We start from the raw sequence: 15,877 nt of genomic DNA on the forward strand, positions 1-15,877 counted from the left end.
TAAGTCACTCTGTACCCTATCTCTGCCCTTAAGCGTATCTACCTCTCCCCCCAGCTTAGTGTCATCCGCAAACTTGCTGAGGGTGCAATCTATCCCCTCATCCAGATCATTAATAAAGATATTGAACAAAACTGGTCCTAGAACCGAACCTTGGGGCACTCCGCTAGAAACCGACCGCCATCCTGACATCGAGCCATTGATCACTACCCGCTGGGCCTGGCCTTCTAGCCATCTTTCTATCCATCTTACCGTCCATTTATCCAATCCACAATCCCTTAACTTGCTGGCAAGAATATTTGTGGGAGACCGTATCAAAAGCCTTGCTAAAGTCAAGGTATATAACATCCACTGACTTCCCCATGTCCACCGAGCCAGTTACCTCATCATAGAAGCTAATCAGATTGGTCAGGCACGACTTGCCCTTTGTGAATCCATGCTGACTATTCCTAATCACTTTCCTCTCATCCAAGTGCCTCAATATGGATTCCTTAAGGATCCCTTCCATGATTTTTCCAGGAACCGAGGTAAGACTGACCGGCCTATAGTTCCCTGGATCATCCTTCTTCCCTTTTTTAAAGATGGGCACTACATTTGCCTTTTTCCAGTCATCCGGGATTTCTCCCAATCTCCACGACTTTTCAAAGATAATAGCCAAAGGCTCCACAATGACGTTTGCCAACTCCCTCATTACCCTCGGATGCACTAAGTCCGGACCCATGGATTTGTGTACGTTTAGCTTTTCTAAATAGTTCCTAACCTGTTCTTTACCCACCATGGGCTGTCCATCTTCATCCCATCTTGCGTCACTTGACACAGAAGTCCAGGAGCCGACCTTGTCCGTGAATACAGAGGCAAAGAAAGCATTGAGTACTTCAGCTTTCCCCACATCATCTGTCACTAGGTTACCTCCTTCATCCATTAGGGACTGCACACCCTCTCTGATCACCTTCTTCTTGTTAACATGCCTGTAGAAACCTTTCTTGTTATCCTTCACATCCTTAGCCAGTCGCAATTCCATTTGCGCTTTCGCCTTCCTGATGACCCCCCGGCATTCTCGAGCTATATCTTTAAACTCCTCCCTGGTCATTTGTCCAAGTTTCCACTCTTTGTAAGCTTCCTTTTTGTGCTTAAGTTCACCAAGGATTTCCCCTGTAAGCCAGTCCGGCCTCCTACCATGTTTGCCTCTCTTGCTACGTGTCGGGATGGTTTCTTCAGAGGAGCAGGATCAACCCATCAAAGCACAGGGTGGGTGCACACAAAGAAAGAATTAAGGTTGTATGGGAAGTATAAATTTGGTATCTACCTATGTTGTAAGTCGGGGTGGGTAAATGCTGGCCCGAAGGCTGGATCTGGTCCACCAGAGTTAGCCGCTGGTGGCCCCCCCCAACTCTATATTTACCTGTGCTTCTACAGATACAGGTGTTTGCAGTTCCCATTGGCTGTGGATCGCTGTTCCCAACCAGTGGAATCTGCGGGAAGTAGTGTCCCAGGCTACGCCACTTCTCAACACTCCCATTGGCTGGGAAGGACACTCCACAGCCAATGGGAGCTGCAATTTCCCATACCTGCGGAGGTGCAGGTAAATATAGCATTAGCGGCCCATCAAGGGCTAACTGTAGTGAACCACCACCATTTGATTGGCCACACCTGTTCTAAATGCATGACCTCACAATTTAAATAACCACCACTTAACATGTAAGTGTTTGGGGGAAGGGGGTGCTATGCAAAAGGCATATCTTTTTCGCCATGCACCGTTTATTTTATTATATTCATGAACTACATTATTTTCAATAAAGACTATTTGATTCTTTATACCTAGTTACTATAAAGAATTCTGGGTCCATTCCTCTATGGGCATCTGAAACCTAGATTTAATATTGAACAGGTATTTGAAATTCTCTTGTAAAGTGTCTGTGACAGTTTGAAATGGACTCCTCCCTCCCCTTCAGAAATGATGGGAGGTTTGATTTGTAAAATAGACTGTGTCTGAGTAAATGAGTGAAAACTGCTGGAGATGCTCATACTGTACAACATCTGCAAATCACAAGATGCGTTCATCATCTTTCACGAGTTTAGATCATAATCACAGGCCCTTTATTTAAGTTTCCATGGTGATTCTGAACATTATTCCCCCCTCTTCTAATCAGAGCATTTGTAAATCTGAACATTGAGGTTTTTTTTCTTTCCCATGAGTAAACCTGGTTGTATCGATATAGAGATATTAGCATGGCAATCTATGGTGCTGTTGCCCGCCAGGATAGAGAATCATCAGCCGTCATATCAGCCATTTGCTATAGAGCCTCTAATTCTAGCATTTAAATAGCTACATTGTAAAACATACATGCTAAGAAATAGAAGCTCCCATCATAGCAAAGGATGCACTTTGACTTCTGCTTTACAAATCCCCATAGCTTAAGTGTGTGGTCGTAGGGTCCATGCAGCATTATATTTAGAATCCTTTAGGGGTGGTGCCCCCTGCTCGCTATGCTCACCAACCCGCCCCCGTCTGTAGAGATAGGCAGGCCCGTCTCTCCCCCTGGCTGCCAGGGTGAGCTAGCAGTCATGCCAGCCCCAGCCTCTGCCCTCCGCCTGCCCACAGACAGCCCCACCCAGCCTCTGCCCCCTCCCTCCCGGGACGCCGGGGCCACAACACCCCAGCTCTCTCCCTCTGGCTTCTGGGAGGGGACAGGAGAGGACCCACTCTGAGGCCTCAGCAAGCCCCACGCTCCCCCTTCCCCCCCCCGACCAACAGGGAGGGCTGGGCTGCAGCCCAGACCTCTTCTCCCTCCCCCAACTGCCCCAGCCCAGGCCCCCTTTTCCTCCCTCCTGACTACACCAACCCAGGCCCTTTCTCTCCTCCCCACCCTTCCGTGGCCTAACCTTACTTCCCCTCCCAGCCAAGGCCACATGAGTCCACGCTCTACCCCTCGCCACTGAGGAGGGAAGGGAGCTGGTCTGAGGCCTCCTGGGCCCTACACTCTTCTCCCAGATGCCAAGAACAGGAGGAGGGTGGCGTGGCGTGGCATGGCGTGGCAGCCAGCACTGGGGAAAGGGAAGGGAGCGGCTATGGGATACCAGAGAGACATGATGTCGTCACTCTGTCATCCTGCAGGAAAAAAATTGTATAGGTATAGTGAGACTCCCAGATTCTTTTCAGTGGTACTACCAATGTCAGTTATTATTTCCGAAGTATGGTACTTTACACTGTCTTTATTGAATTTTATCTTGTTGACTTCAGACCAATTTGCTAATTGTTAAGGTCGTTTTGAATTTTAATCTTTCCCTGCAGAGTGCTTGCAATCCCTCCCAGTTTGGTGTCATCTGCACATTTCATGAGCATATTCTTGACGCCATTTTCCAATTCGTTAATGAAAATACTGATGAAACCCCTTTCCTGCTTTGTCATCTCCCAGTTAGTTTCTCAACTTCAAATGCATAAGTCTGAATGAAGTAAACAGTCTCTCAGCACCTGCTAGCTAAACTGAAAACAAAAGTAATTAAGGCAAAAGCTTTTCTGTGTAACAGAAACTGTCAGTACTGACTTTTGGAAAAGCTGTAACTACGGATATTCATTTAATGCACCATAAGACATTGTGAGAAATGTATAACGCTTGAGTTGAACACAGTCATTAGATGTCCTGTCCATGCCCAATTCTGTAAACAAATAAAAATAAAAATCCTGTCAACTCATTAAAATTTCAAGAGGAATTGTAGAGGCAGCATTGATAAACCAAGTGCCATTTACAAAACAACTGTTAAACAATTAAAATAGTGTATTTTCTTAAAGTAGGGAACATTTATTTTCCCCCACAGTAGTGAGACTTTTCCCGAGGCACAGGCAAATACTATTTACCCACTAGGAGACCAATTTCTGAGAGCAACACTGGCCTTATTACCAATATTACTCAAAAGCCAGACAACAGAGGCAAATCTGACAACACAACCTCGATGTAATGAGATTCAGTTTCTGATTGTTGGTGGTGACAAACTCCACTGCCACTTAGATCTCCCTTCTCCTGGTTCCCCATGAATTCCGCCCTCAAGATCGATGGCAGCCCTACGACAACTATCATTCCAGGAGGTAGGTTTGAGAAGCAGTTCTAATTTGTACTGGAGATATTTAATGGAGTCTGGATGTGTGGAAGTATAGTCCTGTCTCCCTAGTTTTAGCCATGTGGCTAGATATGAGTGGGATATGGAAGAATCTATTTCTCTCAAAAATCAGCCAACGACATGGAAAAATGGCCCCACCTTCTTGCACTTGTATGCACTGTCCATTTGTTCAGCGGCTTGGATTTGTCGTGGGGATTATTGAAACAAGTCTTGGCAGCCACTATTGTGTTCTTTATCCTCAAGAGTAAGTAACAAAATAGTAACACGCTTGACAGCTGGTGTGTTCATATGCACACACACAAACACACACACACACTCCAGCTGTCCATTACACCCACAACTCCCTTTGCCCTGCAAGTTCACAAATGAAAACTGCCTCCTATGCTGTCTCCCTTGGTACAGATGGTTGGGGAATCTGCAATGTGGCACTATATTTTCATCTCCATTTTCATTTGAAAAAGCAGGCCAAATATGGGACATCAGATCCCTTCCCTCCTCCTTCCCTCCCACAAAGGATATTCACACACTAATGAGAACACAGTGATCCCATATTCAAAGCCAGCATTGTCAGTAGGAGGGGGAAGGGCAGCTGCAGCACAATGTTCAGATGTGTATCTTCATCTTTAAAGGTTAGAATTTACATTGTTCTCAAAAGGTTCCTCTTCTGACTCCGACATGCAGACTTGGTGATGCCTGTTAGACAGATGCTATAATTTTGTGTCCTTGGTGTACCTAAGACTAGGTTAACCCTCTGTTTTCTTTCTTTTGCATTCAGTAGTCCTTATTTCAGAGGGGAGGTTTATTGACATACTGAGAAGGTTTCAGAGTCCTGTGCTTACTACTTTGACTGCACATACTAATGGTTACACATAAATCATGGTTTTCCTGTTTTAGATTTTGTGGATGGGAGGAACAATCACGTTTTTAAAAAGCTGAGGGAGCTGTAGAGTGGGAAGCCCAGAGTAACAATGTGTGATTCCTGCCAATGTAATGAGGCACCAGAAAGATTTCAAAAAGTCTGAGTGAACATGCCTGCCTCCTCCCCTCCCCCATGATAGTTATGTCGTATTGCTCTTCTTTTCCTCACTCTTCCTCGCATAAATATCTGAACTGAAAATGTACCATGTTTTCCTGCATCTGTCCTGTGAAATTATCAAAAGCCCATGTGTGTTTTTCTCCCAGTGAACAGTTATGGGGAGGATGAAGAGCTAACCACATCTTCAGATAGCGACGACGAGGTGATTAAACAGTTTGCCATCTCTGTGTCACGCTCGCAGAGTTTTCGCTCAGGGGTGTCTGAAAAGGCAACACAAGCAGGTTCAGAGCGTAGACCTAAATTCAACCACTTGCTGTCCAACCACGAGGAGGACAGTACCGAGACATCTGAATGCGAAGGTATTGTCCGTCTCAAATGAGAACTTGCTTTGAATCCACAGCCACCTAACATGGAGGGATTCCTTTTATTTGGGGGAAGGAAGGAGCAGCCTTGGTTCTGGTCTGCTCAGGATAAAATCTGTCTAGCACTTTCTTCTAAAATACTTAGAACTGGGTCCAAAGTCACTGAAGTTAATGGGATCTTTCCAGTAACTTCTCATGGGTTTTTGATTAGGCAACATTTCCATGACTATTAGTAGGAGTTTTGTCTGAGTAAGTACTGCAGGACTTGGCCTGATGAAATCTGTTGAACTGCATTTCTTACCATTATAGTGTGTTTTAGCAAGCCTTTGAACAGAAGTTCCATGTTTTTTCTTTAATAGCACCTTGGCAAATACCAGGCAAATAGTGAATGAATTCTGTTGCTTCATTCATCAGCACGTACACTACAGGTCAGGCAATGACAGAAGGCAAGAATGTATAATGCCAAAGAGAACAGTTTTTGACCTGATATTGTCTGTTTTTGTTAGTGGCTTTTGTCTGTTCCAAACTAACATGCCTGGTTCTCAGAAATTTTCCCAAGTGCAAAATTGATCTGGAAAGTAATATCCTATAATACGGGACAAGTCTGGGAGAACCTTTCATGGGAAAGATTCAGGAAACTGCTTTGTGAATTATTAGGATCTGGAATGCTATTTTAATCATTATAAATGTTAAAAAAAAAAAAAAAAAAACTTGTCAGGGCCCAGCCCCACTTTCACTCAAAACATTGAGAGTTCTGCTGTCTACTTTAATGGGAGCAGGATTGGGCCCTTTATTCCAAATAACACTTCTTTATTTATGGTTTAGATATGCTCAGACCCTTGCCAACTATTGCTAGCCTGACTGCATGATGGAGGATTCCTTGAGCCTGGGGGATCTATGGCTGGAGTGGAGTAGATGCAGATCTATGCCACCCAAAACCCTAACTCCTGAAGGGGAAGGGGGCGTGGTTGTAGTCCCTACATTCTGGTACTTCCCATTTGATTGAAATGGCCTCTTATGGCAAAGGGTGGTAGGTGTAAAGTAGAGAGACCCTGAAGCTGCTGTTGCTTGTTCCGGTTTGGCCCCGGCCAGAGAAGTGTACAGCTGGTGGAAAGTCACCTTTGCCCCTCTCCATCTTAAGCTGCACAGCATTTATCACATCAGCATCCCCTGATCAGATCCTCAGAAACCTTCCAGGCAGTTATGCCTTGAGTTATCTATCAGATCTGCTGAGGAACTGTGTGATCTCCTATTGGGGCAATAAGGAACCCAGGAATGTGTCTTCTTAAATACTCGGTTACCTTCGTTCCTTTTGTCCCCTCTCTCTCTCTCTCTCTCTCTCTCTCTCTCTCTCTCCCTTCCCCCCCCCCCCCCCCCCCCCGACTTTGATGCTTCGGGATGGAGATAGTTATGTGGGGTTTATCTTTCCCATCTCCCTAGATGCAGTTTACCTAAGTCCTGCTCCTCCAGCCTAGCCATGCAGCAAAAGGAGCTGCTGTCTATTTGCAGTGGTCCCAGAATGCCTGGTGTATTCTGTCCACGCTCCCTTCTTCCTGGCCTGCCTCCTCTGCAGAGCAGCAGCCTCATGAGAGCTTAGCACAGTGAAAGGCAGCCAAGGCCAGTGAGCAGGCCTCATGAGTGGCCCTCCTTCATCTCAGTGGGCCGCACGGTTGAAATTGGGCATGTGCCCCAACCATGGCTTAGCATCTGTTTCTCATCTTTAACAAGGCCGGCTTGGTATTTAATCTATGACACTGGAAGAGAAACCTGCACTTCCTGTTCCTCCCTCCCCTGGAAAAGGACATCCATGTGGCAGGGAGTGTAGCCATTTCAGTAACCAAAAGTGCAGTGCCTGGCCCTGAAGAGCTCCACACCTCCTGCGTCGGGCGCCACACAGTGAATTCCTCTGAGGGACACTGAGTTCCTGGAAGAGATACCTGCCTGTCCCGAGGGGCTGATGGGAGGCGCCTGAAGCTTTCAGGATTGGTCTCTACCTTATTTTCTAGTGTGTTTTCCCAGCAGAGTTTTAAATGTCTCAGTAGCAGATTTTAACAAGCACCCCTTCCTGGCTACTCATTAGGACAGCTGTGAGAGGGTTCCATGCCTTGTGGGCTTGAACCCCTGCGGTGCATCAAGTTTCAAGAGCCTCAGCAGGCAGCAGCACTGGTTCCTCTCTGGACACTGACTGCCATTTTCCCCACCTCAGAAATGGGGCTACTCAGCTCACTTGCCGTAGGCCCCCCAAGATGACCCAGTGACTTACACACACGCTCTCCCAGTCCACCACCCCAAAGGAGCAAAGCTTCTGGTTTGCCCTTAAACTCATCCAGGAGTACACAGCACTTGTGACGCAACCAATGCACATGGGCCCACACTTTTTGCCCCATCTCACACCTTTATGCTCTTTTGGACTTAATCATATAAGACAATGAAGCAGGGGTGGGCAATGATTTTTAAAAGGGGGGCCATTTCATAAATTTCTGAAGTGGTCCTGGGCTGCTCCAGAAGGGGTGGGGCCAGGAGACTTCTCGTATTTCCCCCCATCACAGACCCTGACTGGCCTGGGAGTGGGGGAGTGCGTGAAGTGCACCCCCACATCTGGTGCCTAAAGAGACTTGCCAGCTGTTTTAAAACAGCTGGTGGTTACCTCTAGATGCCGCAGCAGGAGGAGAATTTACATGCTCCCCCTACCTTGAGCCAATCATGGCTTGGAGGCGGGGGAGCGTGCAAAGTGTCTCACCCCTGCCCTCACCCTGGGTGCACGGTGTCTAGAGTGAACTGCTGGTTGCTTTAAAACAGCTGGTGGTTCCTTCTGGTGCTGCACACCCCTGGTGGGGTAGGGAGACTTGGCTAGCTTCCCGTCCCCAAGATTGACCTGGGAGTGGGAGGGCGGCTGTGGGCCGGATCCACCAGCGTGGTGTGCTGGATCCGGCCCGCAGAGGCTGTCTTGTCCACCCCTGCACTGAAGAATACAGATCTACCACCACTCAAAACAGTCTGTATTGGAAACTGCAATGCCCCTCACTTTTCCTTTTGGGTATGTCTACACAGCAGCGTTATTTTGGAATAACTATGCGTGTGTCTACACAGCTAGCCCATTAGTTGGAAATAATTTTGAAATAAAGGGTGGCTTATTTTACTGTTTACAAACCTCATTCTCCGAGAAATAACGCCTCTTCCAAAATAGCTATTTCGGAATAGCAATAGTGTGGACGCTTCACTGCTGCTATTTTGAAATAGCTCCTCCCCAGGGCCATTCAAAGTAATTACTCTCCATGCTTCCTGGGGCTCTAAATCAAGGTAGGGTGTCCACATTAGGGGAGCGTGCCTCGGACTAATTTCCAGGCTTCCCTGTAGTGTAAACGCACTATTTCGAAATAAGCTGTTTCAGAGTATTTCTTCCAAAATAGCTTATTCCGAAATAATCGTGCAATGTAGATGTAGCCTGTGAGTCCTGGGGAAGCTCTCTGGTCCAGGCAGACTGTGTTCCCTGTCTCATGCAGGCTGTTACATGGCAACTGGTCTCTCCCTTATGGACTGAATAAAATGGGCACCAAGAAGATCAGCTGCTGCCCTTTTAAAGCTTTCAGCCCCTCCTGTACTCCCATTTCTGGTGAACCCCTTACCTCCTTTACACAAGCACAAATCTGTTAAGTGACTTTGTTGCCAAGGTGACTTCTTCCCTGATAAACCAGTTCTTCTGGACAGGGACCAGTCTTGTATCTAGAGTGAGCAGATGCCCAACAATTGGGAGTACAGGCAGTCCCCGGGTTACATGGATCCGACTTACATCGGATCCCTACTTACAAACGGGGTGAGGCAACCCCGCACTAGCTGCTTTTCCCCGTATCAGACCAGGGAGACACAAAGCTAGCGCCCCCCCCCCCCACCCAGCAGACCAGGGAGACGCGGAGTGGCTTTTCTCAGCAGACACCTCAGCTTGAGAATAAAGGACTGAGGGAAGTGAGGTGGGAGAATAAAACTGAGCTCTGGAGAAATGTTTGGCTAGAGTTTCCCCTACAATATGTACCAGTTCCGACTTACATACAAATTCAACTTAAGAACAAACCTACAGTCCCTATCTTGTACGTAACCCGGGGACTGCCTGTATAGTATTGCCTTCTAGCTAGCTATCTACATTTCAGTTTCCTTCTCCTGCCCTTCGTTGGCCCCGGCCTTTGGAATTTTCAATTCAGTATGGAAATAAGCAGACCAGAGAGAAGGCAAAAGACCACACATTCAAAACGGAGCTTGCAGCCTGTCACAGACGTGTAGGGTTCACAATTGAACACAGAATTCATAAATTGTACCGTTATATTCCCAGTTCATGAAAGTTTCAAATGCTGGAGCCTCCATCATTAACCTGCAGGGATTATTCCATATCCTTATAGGTCTTGGTACGTTTTCCCTGATCTGCAGCTGAATGTTCCTGCTGATTTAAATCCATTCTTGCATTAATAGATTTTTAAGGCCAGAAGAGACCATTGTGTTCATCTAGTCTGGCAATTAAATGACACAGGCCTGAGAATTTCCCCCAGTGATGATTCCACCCAGCCCAGCAAGCTGTGGTTACATTGCGCCATGTCTTTTAGAAAGCATCCAGTCTTAAAGATGCCAATCGATGGAGAATTTCCCCTCATCCCTTGATAATCAGTTCCATTGTCGGATAAGCACCAGTGTTTCCCTTGCCATTAGTTATGGTGTGATGAGAGTAGTTGCTACAGACTCACAGGTCGTTCCTGTACTTGGCCCATACAGTCCCCCGGGGGAACCCTCTTCAGTGTGACAGCTCTGTCTTGGGGGTCCACTCTTTCTTGGGGTTTAAGTCCCTCCCCCTCCTGGCACTGCACCTCTCAGAGCCTGTAGCTCACCTGCCTTTTGCCATGACAGGGATTCCACTTGCTCTGGACCCCACTCCCAGAGGGAATCATGCAACTCTGTTCTCTAGAATGGAGCAGCTCTCAGCCATCAGAAAACAGGAGGGTTTACTGAGCATATGAACACAGCACAGGAATGCTCAAGACCTCCCTCAGCATGGCATATCTGAGTCTTCCCTGCATCCACTTGGACTGCCCCTGCTCCTTCTGCCTGGTCCAGGAGCCCCCTCCTTCCAGCTAAGCCTCCAAAATCCCTCGCTAGCAGCTCCTCCCCTGTCCTTTGTCTTCTGTCCAGGTAAACCGGTTCACCCAGTCCTCTCTCTTCTCTGCCTCTCCTCTGATCTGCACTCCCCACTCCACACCCGGGCTGGAACCAGCTGCTCAGGTCACTGGCGACCTTTCTCTGCAGCACATTGTCCTCCCACTGGCCAGAACCGGCTGTGCCATCTGAGGTGGGTCTCCATTCTCCAGGCCACAGGTCTCTAATTCCATGCTGGACCCTGTAACAACAAACTCCCTCTTCACTCAACTCATTAAACTAGCAACACCCAGAGACACTGAGTGCCACCCCTGTCTTCCTGCAAACCCTTTGAAGCTCCCCCATAAACCCTAGACTATGTTGTTTTTTAAGTTTTTCCTCTTACAAACTAACTCGGCTACCCCTCTGAAGCTTTTGTCTCAGTAGAGAGTTAATTTTTTGTAAGTTCTTCTCTGCTCTGGCACCAGATGTTTGCTAAACTTCTTATAAGGCCCCTGTATGCCCTCGTGTATACATGAGTTATAGCTGACAGGACTACCATTAATTTAAAGAAATAACCAGACTTTTCCATAAAATAGTCAATGGTGAATCGCACTTTCCTTTTCTTTCTCTTGAAACTTGCATTGTATAAAGCATTTGCTTTCATAACACTTGGAGAAAGTGGTTTGTCATATATTAATATATTTCTGAAGCATTCCAATTATGAATAACCTTTCACGGCTTTGAAAATTCTTCTGTTATTGATCTAGATATTATCCTAGCAGGAGTGAAAAACCACAAGACAATTGCCCGGAGATAATTTCTTACTACAGAAATGTTTTATCTGAAAATCTGCTGCATGGTGTATGCTTTGATGGATGACCCACTGTTTGAAATGTGTCTAAGACGCTGGCTTGCTAATTAACCACCTTAAGGAGAGTCCATATTTGTACAGTCTCAGTAAATTTGTCTACACGCATTTCTTTTATTTCTTGCTTGTTCTGCCTCCTTGCTTTGCTTTTATTCTGTTTCTGTATTTGCAGAAGAAATTGAATACAAAATATAACAATAAAATCATGTCACTTTCCACACAAATAGTGTAGTTGTTGGAATGAACTAGAAAACAAATTCTTAATATAAAAATAAAATTGCTGGGCTTACTGGTTATGTACATACAATGAGCCTCAGTCTGATTTCACTGCTTTCACCAGCTTTCTGGTGGTGTAACTAATTTTACACCAATGAAGGAGAATAAGTTACACCACTGGAAAGTGAACTTATGTCTGGAACAAAGCCTACCTTTAGATTCATGAGTCTAAAATCAGAAGATACTTGTTTTTCTGATTAGGTCACAAATGATTCTGATTAAACTATAAATGGAATCTTCGTATATTAAGAGAGAACTTTCCTCTGCGTTCCACATTGTGAAACTATTCTGTACCCTGCAGAATGCTCACAGTTGTCTGGGGAGATTCTGTATGGAAAGAGTAGTGACCTTCACTTTGGAGATCAGAAATTGACAGTTCAGACAAAGGAAAATAATGTTACCCTCAGTAGTTGACCTTCTTTGAGTAATATCCCTGTGAGTGCTCCATTTAGGGGTGTGTCTGTGTCTCTTGAGCTGTTGTCAAAGATTTCCATCTAGGAGTGCCTGTTTGACTGGCCCATGAGCCCTGTGGCAGATCCTGAGGGCTTATAGGGGTGTGCAGGTGAACTCCACTCCATTCTTTCTCTACTACCTTGGCCTTAGATGGAAATCTAGCATGTCCACCTAAACCATACTCAGTCCTCTGTTTTTTCTTGCAGCTAGGTTATAGTTGTAAGTTTTATAGAGTGTTTAGTATAGATGAGAGAATTGTTTTCTCTCTATCTTCCCTCTGTGAGACTTGTCTTCTCTGGATGGAATATGTATGCCTGGCTAACCAGGCTTCAAACACAACCTTTCTTGCTGGATGTCTACATCTGAAAGCAACACACATTCCAAGTGTGTCATTTCCCTAGAGGAATCCTGCATCTACCAGAACTGTTTGTGGAGGGTGAGGCGGGGGAGGTGACGGTGAATCAAACTCAGGCTGTTAGCCAGGGAATGCTCTGGGCAACCTCCTTCCGAGCCAGGTCAGGAGACTCCTCTTCCCTTTTTCAGGGAAATCAGTCTCCAGACAGATCCAGCATACCGAGTCAATCTTGAGGCATGTTTCCCATAAGAAAGGGAATTCTTGGCAGCCTGGTGGGAGGACTCCCAGAAAGGGGAGCACAGAAACTCACTCTAAGGAACCAGTCCCAGAAAAGATCAAGTCCCCGTGGAGGTCCTTGGTCTCCGATGGTATTGGTGGAGTCAAGGACTCTTCCTCCAGTACCAGCAGGTCTATGAAGCCCTGGAGCTCCGAGTACAAGAAGTACAGCTGCATTAGAGCCCCAGCACCCTGCACCAGTAAGGAGGATGAGGACAGGTTACTGTCAAGTTCACCCCTGTCACTGACACCGAAGCATCTCATTCAGTTGTTGGTTCCATCATAACCCAGCCGCTGGTAGTGATGGAAGCAGCTCATCCAGGGCCCGCGGAACTGTCTCAACTGAGCAAGCCATAGTGCCAGCCATCTGCAGTTCCTGCAGAACGCTCATTGTCATCGATGCTGTCAGCTTCAGCTACGGCAACTGCACTATGGCGCCGGTACCAAGGTCCATTCCGGTACCTCAAGAATTCCAGTACTCAAGAGGCCTCTCGGGGTCAGATGAACCAGCGTCCCTGTTGTTGATGGGTAGGGGACATCTCCTGGTTCTGTGACCTTGACCTTGACGCAGCCATCTTATGGTACAGGACGCGCCTGCCTCCTGAATGGCTGCCCCCTTCCTCTCCATAGAGGAAAATGAAGAGGACTCCCCAGTTGTCTCCTCAATACCCCAAGGGAATCTGCCTTCACACAGGGTGGGTTGTTGTACCAAAGAGGTGGAAACCCAGCCTTGCCACCCTTGCTTCCTTATGGACCCCTGCAGAGGCCACATTGGGACCCATAGGCTACCTATGGGCAGCAGTTTCACAGATCACTGGTACCATCCTTCAGGGAGACTAGGGTTTTACATCTTTCCCCTCCCTATCTGCCATGGTAGGAAGAGACATGTGAAGAGCAGGAGGCTAGAGCAGACGAAGAAGTTACCCCGAGACATCCATTTCATTGTTGTTGCCGATGAGCAAATTAAGCCTCCCCCACTTTCCATGACCAACAACTCTAGGCAGTTTCACGGTCTCCTGAGAACAGTGGTAGACCTCTGGCAGAGGTCAAGGAACTGTAACATAGGCTGCTGGGTATCTTGCAGTTGACAACACCTTCCAGAGTGGCACTACCTGTTCATGAGAGTCTCCTGAAACCCACTAAGTGTCTAACACCACGAGGCGTTCAGATAGTTCGGATTAGAAGCCTAATCCAAACTATCTAGTCCATGCCGCGTGTAGCCGCGCGGCACGGGGTTCGCACTAGCCGGCTTTTAAAAATGGCGGTGCCGGCTTTATGCTAATGAAGCCCGGGAAATTCAAATCCCGGGCTTCATTAGCAAGTTCGGTATGCATACATTACCCCCCTAGTTCGAACTAGGGGGGTAGTGTAGACATACCCCCTGTGTGCAGAAGGGCAGATAACTGTATGTGCTCCTTAAGCATTCTGACTTTTTATTTTCACATCCACCACCTACTCCCTAGTGATGGATGAAAGGCCTGGGTGGGATAGGCAGCACTTTTTGGGACCTGCCCCCTTTAATATGGACTAAAAGGGGCTGGCTCTCTTTGGACAAAAGTCTTACTCATCTGCAACTCTACAGTTCCAGATCACAAACTATTAGGTGGTCATGGCCCAATACAGATTCACTATTTACAACAAGCTCACCGATTTCATTGAGCAGCTGCCACATGAGTGCAAGGAGCAACTGTGGTCCATACTGGCAAAGGGTCGATCATTGGCCAGAACAGCTTTCCAAGTGTCTCTAGATGCATCAGACACTGTGCCAGATTCATCTCTACAGCAGTGATTATGCTCTGAAAACATGGCTCCCACTTGCAGGGTTTCTGACAGAGCTTCAGAACACACGGTCATAAGCTTTTTCTCAGAGACCATGAACAACCCGGCACACACTGAAGGACTCCAGGGCTACCCTATGTTACTGAAAGCCCCAAAGATTGCTGTAGGCCAGATCAAAGAAAGCCAGGGGCTGGATCTGGCCTGGCTGTAGGCTCCCTACCCCTGATTTAAAGACTTGTGTAATCTCATCCCTCACATTAGACAACCTACCGCATCTTGGGACCTTAACCTGGCTCGCAGCTGCTTTACAAGACTTCTATTCAAACCAGCGACGACTTGCTGCATCCTTCATTTATCTGTGAAAATCACCTTCTGGGTTGCCACAGGGTCAGGGTTACTGGAACCTTAACGCAGATCCCCCTCCTTTACAAAAAGATCTCTGTTAGAAAGAGATGTTAGAAAGGCCTTGACACCTTCTATGTCGATAGGAGTAAGCAGTTTAAGAGATCACCTAGAAGAGGGGTCTCAAATTCCCGCTATCACCAGCCAAAGCAAATATGCAATCCAGCCTGGGAGATCCAGCACGCTGGGCAGGAGACTGCCCGTTACCATCCCCCAAAGCCTAGCCCTTCCCACCACTGCCCTGGCCTCTCCCCTCCACCCATGGCACCCCATCCCTTAAGGGCACATCTTTGGAGATCACTGTTGGGAGCCTGGCCTGGGGCGGCAGCAGTAGTCAAGTCCCCCTGCACTCTCCATAGTGGCAGGAGCCACAAGGAAGCAGAGCAAGTGCACCTGTCAAGAGCGGTCCACTTCCCTGTGGGGAGTGAAGGGGGGGGACCATTTATGCCACCCCATGCCAGACTCCCTGGTAATCCCCGAGGCTGCATCCCTCAGAGGATGGTGTACCATGGAGGGAGAGGGCAGGGCTTAGGGGCGGTAATGGACAGCCCCCTCTGGCCCACTTGGACTCCTTGGCAGGGTTGTGTAATTGGTCTGACTGAGGATGGCTCATGGCCTGGGAGTTTGAGACCTCTGCCTTAGACTCTCCTCCTTCTTTCCAGATAGATCTAAAGGGACTTCTCTCTCTGCTTGAAGCCTTTCAAAATGGTTTTTGGGTTGTCTCTCTACCTGTTATGAGCCTATAGATGTTCAGCCGCCTCAAGGGATCAGAGCACATTCAACCAGATCACAGACAACATCTACATTTCTGAAAAGCGTTCCAGTGTCTGATACATGCA

At 47.3% G+C, this 15,877-nt stretch overlaps 1 protein-coding gene across 3 annotated transcripts in view; it reads left to right on the forward strand.

Moving 5' to 3' along the window:
* The window catches only part of SYT16 (synaptotagmin 16), a 138,087-nt gene that overhangs the window by 96,478 nt on the left and 25,732 nt on the right, over window positions 1–15,877 (forward strand). For 2 of the 3 annotated variants that reach the window (XM_075926371.2, XM_075926369.2), the window contains one exon: window positions 5,296–5,508. The exons of the other annotated variant lie outside the window; for it this stretch is intronic. In XM_075926371.2, coding sequence (XP_075782486.1) covers window positions 5,296–5,508 — 213 coding nt within the window. The remainder of the gene's footprint in view (window positions 1–5,295; window positions 5,509–15,877) is intronic. 3 annotated transcript variants of the gene reach the window in all.

This window comes from Pelodiscus sinensis, chromosome 5 (genome assembly GCF_052426305.1).
Source record: "Pelodiscus sinensis isolate ZL-2025 chromosome 5, ASM5242630v1, whole genome shotgun sequence".
Taxonomy (NCBI): Eukaryota; Metazoa; Chordata; order Testudines; family Trionychidae; genus Pelodiscus; species Pelodiscus sinensis.